The 6,559-nt window shown below is 47.4% G+C and overlaps 1 protein-coding gene across 1 annotated transcript in view; it reads left to right on the forward strand.

The window, feature by feature from the left end:
• LOC134344203 (sodium/potassium-transporting ATPase subunit alpha-2) overlaps positions 1-709 on the forward strand; it is a 227,687-nt gene extending 226,978 nt beyond the window's left edge. The window contains exon 23 of the mRNA XM_063043611.1: positions 342-709. Within this exon, the coding sequence (XP_062899681.1) occupies positions 342-370 (29 nt within the window). The 3' untranslated portion in view covers positions 371-709. The remainder of the gene's footprint in view (positions 1-341) is intronic.
• The last annotated feature ends 5,850 nt before the right edge of the window (positions 710-6,559 follow it).

The following is a 6,559-nucleotide window of genomic DNA, read 5'->3' on the forward strand; positions in this document are numbered from 1 at the left end:
TCGATTAGTCTGGGTGTCAAAGGTTACAGGGAGAAGGCAGAAAAATGGCATTAACAGGGATAATAAATCAGTCATGATGGAATGGCAGAGCAGACACGATGGGCCAAAAGACTGATTCTTCTCCTCTGTCTTATTGTCTTATGAATGGGACAGCGCTGTGTCACATCGCATTCAGTGTAGGGTGGGATCGCGCTGTGTCACATCGCATTCGGTGTAGGGTGGGATCGTGCACTGTCACGTCACATTCAGTGTAGGGTGTTCGGTGTTGCCACCAAGGTGTGAATTTTTTGGACTGATTTTCTTTCTCTCTCCACCCCCTTCCCCCAAAACCTCTCTTCTAGGCTGGGTGGAACGTGAGACATACTACTGAGAGCCTCCTGCCGGCAGTCCTCCCCTGCCGTCAGAGAACAGCAAACAAGTGATGACCAGGGCCTGGTATCCATCCTCCTCTCATCCCCCCTGCTGTACCTTCTCTGCTGCCTCTCCCTTCTCTCTTCCCCCTTCCCCTTTCCCCTATCACCTCTCTGTTTCTTGAACCTTCTCCTGAGCTCCCTCCTTCCTGACCCTCCAAGGCAGTCCGTCTGCTCCCCCAGACAGTTCCTCAAGCTCCAGAAGTCTGCATGGTGACAGCAAACTCCTTTCTGAACCCCCACCACCCCCCACCACCCCCCACCACCACCACCATGGAAATAAACTCTTTTTGTTGACTGCCAAATCTCTGAGAGTCAAATTCTGTTGGTCTGGCTCCCATGGAAGATGCACAGTTTGGGCAGCCTCCTCTGAATGGGAGATGTCACTTCCTGCTGTTCCCACATAGTAGCATTGATGGGCTGAATGGCCTGTTCTGCATTTCTTAATTGCCTCCCTCTGTCAGCCTTGGTGGGGGAACATGGGAAGTGGTTACTGCATTGGTTCATGGGGAGAGCAGAGAATGGTCAATACCAGCTGACATCTCCTCAACTTCAAGGTACATTTATAATCAAAGTATATAAATCATTAACAACCTCCAGACTCCTCTTCAGCCAGACACTCACAAAACAAATAAACATAATAAAATCCAGGTAGAAACTCTGCAAAACCAAAACAGACAAACAACCAATGTAGGAGAAAAGAACAAATCACACAAAATTAAACAAATAGCACACAGATCATGAATGGCAGAGTCACAATGCCTGCAGACCAGAACCATGGGGCCTGTTCTGGAGCGTGAAGGCTGCAGGCCAAAGCCATGGGGCCTGTTCTGGAGCGTGAAGGCTGCAGGCCAGAGCCATGGGGCCTGTTCAGGAGCCCGAAACCTGCAGGCCAGAGCCATGGGGCCTGTCCAGGAGCGTGAAGGCTGCAGGCCAGAGCCATGGGGCCTGTTCAGGAGCCCGAAATCTGCAGGCCAGAGCCACGGGGCGTGTTCAGGAGCGTGAATGCTGCAGACCAGAGCCACAGAGTCTCTGAAGTGAGTAAAGCCTCACAGAGCAGTGAGTGAACAATGGTTCATTGTTTGCCCTCGGCCTTGATGCCTTAATCTTTTAAACATGGCTCAACAGCTTAAATCAGCTAAGCATCTGAGATATTAACCCCAGCTACTGACTGGCCCAGGGTGTGCATGTTAAAAATGTTAGCAGTACACTTTGAAGGCTGAGGGCGGTTGTTGGTCGAACCTATTCTGCCTGGAGGTAGGTAGGTGACCAGTGTGTTCTACAGAGGCCTGTTCTGGGATGCTTGCTCTTTGTGATGTTTATAAATGACTTCGATGAGAAAGCGGAAGGTGGGTTAGTAAGTCTGTAGATGACACAAAGGTTGGTGGAGTTGTGGGTAGTGTCGAAGGTTGGTGGAGTTGTGGATAGTGTCGAAGGTTGTGTAGGTTACATCCGTATGTTGATGGGATGCAGATCTGGTCTGAGAAATGAAGATGGAGAGCAACCAGGAAAAGCGTGAAGTGGTTCACTTTGGAAGGTCGATCTTGAAGGCAGAATACAAGGATAGTGGCAGGATTTGTAGCAGTGCAGAGGATCAGAGGAATCTTGGGAGCAATGTCCATACACCCTTCAAAGTTGCCGTACAAGTTGACAGGGTGGTTCAGACAGCATATGGTGTGTTGGCCTTCATTAGTCGGGGAATCGAGTTCAAGAGCCACAAGGCAATGTTGTAGCTCTCCAAAACTCTGGTTAGACTACATGAGAATTGTGTTCAGTGATGATGAGGAGATTCACCAGGATTAGAGAGCATGTCTTGCGAGGAAAGGCTTTTCACTGAGTGCTGAAGGAGAATGAGAGGTGTCCTGATAGAGTGATAAGAGACAGTGATGGAGTGCAGAGCCAGGGCAGCAACAGCTAATACAAGAGGCATGAGTTGCAGGTGATTGGAGGACAGTATAGGGGGAGAGTCGGAGGAAGAGGAATGGTGGGTGCATGGAACGTGCTGCCGAGGGTGGGGGTTGGTAGAGACAGATACATTAGAGACATTTAAGAGACGCTCAGATAGGCACTTGGATGAAAGAAAAGTGGAGGGCTAAGTGGGAGGAAAGTTTAGATTGATCTTGGAGTAGGTTAGTAGATGGTGCAAGGGCCTGTCCCGGCTGTAATGTTCAATATTCACACAACACAGAACAGAACAGGGCCTTCAGCCACAAAGTGGTGCCAACTTTATAACTTTTTATAGGGATCCATCCATCCCCCTTTTCCTTCTCACATATTCTCCATTTCCTTTTCATCCATGTGCCTACCTGAGAATCTGTTAAATGTGCCTCTCCCACCCGTGCCAGGTGTAACACATCCCTTTTGCACAGGTCATCCCTTCCCTAGAAGAGATAATCATGATACAGAGTTCAGAACCCCTGCCCATCTGCACTGATTCCTCAGCCACACATTCAACTGCTAAATCATCCTATTCTTACTCTCCCTGGCACATGGGACAGGCAGCAATCCAGAGATTATTACCCTAGAGGTCCTACTTTTCAGCTTTCTGCCTAAATCCCTAAATTCTGTCTTCAAGCCTCATCCCTTTTAACCATATAACCATTACAGCACGGAAACAGGCCATATCGGCCCTTCTAGTCCGTGCCGAACTTTTATTCTCACCTAGTCCCACCGACCTGCACTCAGCCCATAACCGTCCATTCCTTTCCTGTCCATATATCTATCCAATTTAACTTTAAACAGCAACATCGGTACAATATGTCCAAAGACTTCTGGCTGTTCTCCCTCCCCCTTTAGAATGTTGCTCTCCCTCCCCCTTTAAAAAGCTGTGGACCCAATCTGAGATGTTCCTGACCCTGGCACCTGGGAGACAACATACCATCTGGGTGTCTCTATCGCATCCACCGAATGTCCTGTCTGCTCCTCTGACTATGGAATCCCCTATCACTATTGCAGTCCTCGTCTCCCCACTTCCGTCCTGAGCCACAGTGCCAGAGCCCTGGAGGACGTAGCCCACCTGCTCTCTGGTGAGTTGTACTCTCTGCTAGGGACCATGTAATGTCTCTGCTAACCTCTCACACCTGGGGATTTATCAAACCTAATCCCGGTGCTCCAGAGTATTGAAAGGCCCAGGTAGAGTGTTGGTAACTTTTAATGAGATTGGCCCTCAGTCTTCTAAACTCCAGCAAGTCCTGACCCAGAGCCATCAAACGCACCTCCCACGTTAACTCTTTCATTCCCAGAGTCATTCTTCCAATGGCAGCACATTCTTTCTTAGACAAGGAGCTCACACTACTCCAAGTGTCTCTCTGCTGGTCAGCTGGAGAACACGGCAGAGTTCACACTGCCAATACATAGAAACATAGAAAACCTACAGCACAATACAGGCCCTTCAGACCACAAAGTTGTGCCTAACATGTCCTTACTTGAGAAATTACCAAGGATTACCCATAGCCGTCTATTTTTCTGAGCTCCATATTCCTGTCCAGGAGTCTCTTAAGAGACCCTATCGTATCCACCTACACCACCGTCACCGGCAGCCCATTCCACGCACTCACCATTCTTTGTGTAAAAAACTTAGCCCTGACATCTCCTCTGTACCTACTTCCAATGCATCATATGCTTTCTTAACCACAGAGTCAACCTGCGCAGCAGCTTTGAGTGTCCTATGGACTCTGACCCCAAGATCCCTCTGATCCTCCACACTGCCAAGAGTCTTACCATTAATACTACATTCTACCATCATATTTGACCTACCAAAATGAACCACCTCACACTTATCTGGGTTGAACTCCATCTGCCACTTCTCAGCCTAGTTTTGCATCCTATCAATATCCCGTTGTAATCTCTGACAGCCCTCCACACTATCCACAACACCCCCAACCTTTGTGTCATCAGCAAATTTACTAACCCATCCCTCCACTTCCTCATCCAGGTCATTTATAAAAATCACAAAGAGTAGAGGTCCCAGAACAGATCCCTGAGGCCACCAACCTCCATGCAGAATATGACCCGTCTACAACCACTCTTTGCCTTCTGTGGGCAAGCCAGTTTTGGATCCACAAAGCAATGTCCCCATGCCTCCTTACTTTCTCAATAAGCCTTGTATGGGGTATGTACCTTGTCAAGTGCCTAATACGAGGCATGGAATTGCATAATTTCATGAACATGGGACACTGTCTCAACCAGCATCAGTATGATTATGACAGCAACTTGCTCAATATTTGGAATATAAATGGATACTCACTATACGTCAAATGAATAGAATGCACACGGAAAGCATAGCTCGTAATTCATCCTTCGATCAAACAGCACTCTTCAACTTAACACATCTCAGTTTTATTTTACTTACTTAGACAAAGAGGTGAACAGGCCCTTGCAGTCAAACCAGCTGTGCCATGAAGCAACCCACCTATTCAACCCGCACCTTACAATGACCAATTAACCTACCAACCGGTATGTCTTTGGACTGTGGGAGGAAAACGAAGCACCCGGAGAAATCACAGGGTCACGGGGTCCTTAGCACCAGAATTGAACTCTGGACTGATGCACTGAGCTTTGACAGTGCCATGCTAACCACTGGGGCCACCAAGGTGCCCTAAGTAACGTAAATATTTCTGACTGCTCAGGAAATATAAATTGTTTCCAGAATAAGTCAGGGAAAAAGAGAATGTAGACCCCTTACAGTCTCAGATCAGAATTATATTGTGGCCTTACAGAATTCGTGCTATGAGGAGGCCAGACAAATGGGTCAGCAGAGGCTGAGGGGAGATCTGACTGAGGTTTATAAGATTATAAATGGCCTACTCCTGCACCTATTTTCTATGTTTCTATGTTTCTACAGCAGACATCTAGAGTAGACAGATGGTATCTTTTCCCTGGGGTTGGAATAGGGTATTTAAGAGGAGGGTGTAGGTTGAAAGGGGATGTGAGGGACATGTTTTTTTTACACACAGTGGTGGGTGCCTGTGCTGGTAGCAGAGGTGTTTTAAGAGGCTGTTAGATAGAACATGAACCAATTACAGTTCGCTGTTCAACAGATTTGTCCCTCTGCCCTGGGTCCTGGACTTCATCGTCAGGAGACCACAGTCAGTGGTGACCTCACCTCCTCGTTGACTATCACCTCGGGTGCCATTCAAGGATAAACATTTCGAGATTCAAATACATTTATTATCAAAGAATGTATAAATTATACAACCTTGGGATTTGTCAGCTCACAGGTAGCCACAAAGCAAGAAACCTGAAAGAACCTAATTAAAGAAAAATAAGAATAAAAATAAAAATAAAAGATCAGAAAGAAAAAAATAAAAATCATGCTACGATTGAAGCAATTGGCCCATTCCGAACCAAAACTGAGTTCACAGATCTTACTACTGGAGCAGCCCAGAGTAGGTTTGTCATATTAGTGGGCACGGAGCACAGCAGCCAGGGCAGACTTCGTAGCCTCAGTGCCATGAAGATAACCATCGCGGAGAACAAGCGAAATCCATTCTCGTCCTGTTTAAATTGACCCAACGATGGAACAGCAAAAAGCTCTGTGCTCTGGAGAGATGTGTGGACGTTGTGGAGAGTGAGGAAATTGTCTTTTGCCTCTGATCTGGACCAGTGTTTAAATTGTTTAAACAGCACATTGTACCTCGCACTAGGACCCAGGTACTGTACCGGGCCTGGACCACACTGACCAGAGACTCACTCCAGGCCCAGATTCTGTCAGCCACCCTCAAACTCTTCAAACCAGCTCAGCGCCCAGAGTGATCCAACCTCGCACCTGGGCCAGTTGAACGTTCACCAAAACTTCTTCACCCGGGTCCTGACTTCTTTCAATGAACAGAACGATCCAACCTTGCTCCCAGAGGATCTTTTCTGGGCCAAATACGTTAATGCAGTTTGGGAAAAAATCAGCGGTTGTACTTCACTGGGGTTTGAGATTTCCTGTGTCATCTGGGACACTGGTGGGATTTCAATACGTGTGTGAACTGGGAAAATCCCATTGATGCTGGATCCCAAGGGTGGGAATTTGCCTACAAGGTGGTTTTTTAGAGCAGCTAATGGTTGAGCCCACCAGGGGAAAGGCAATTCCAGATTGGGTGTTGCGTGATGACCTGAATTTCATTAGGGAGCTTAAGGTAAAGGAAACCTTAGGAGCAAGT

The sequence above is a fragment of the Mobula hypostoma genome, chromosome 3, assembly GCF_963921235.1.
Source record: "Mobula hypostoma chromosome 3, sMobHyp1.1, whole genome shotgun sequence".
NCBI lineage: Eukaryota > Metazoa > Chordata > Chondrichthyes > Myliobatiformes > Myliobatidae > Mobula > Mobula hypostoma.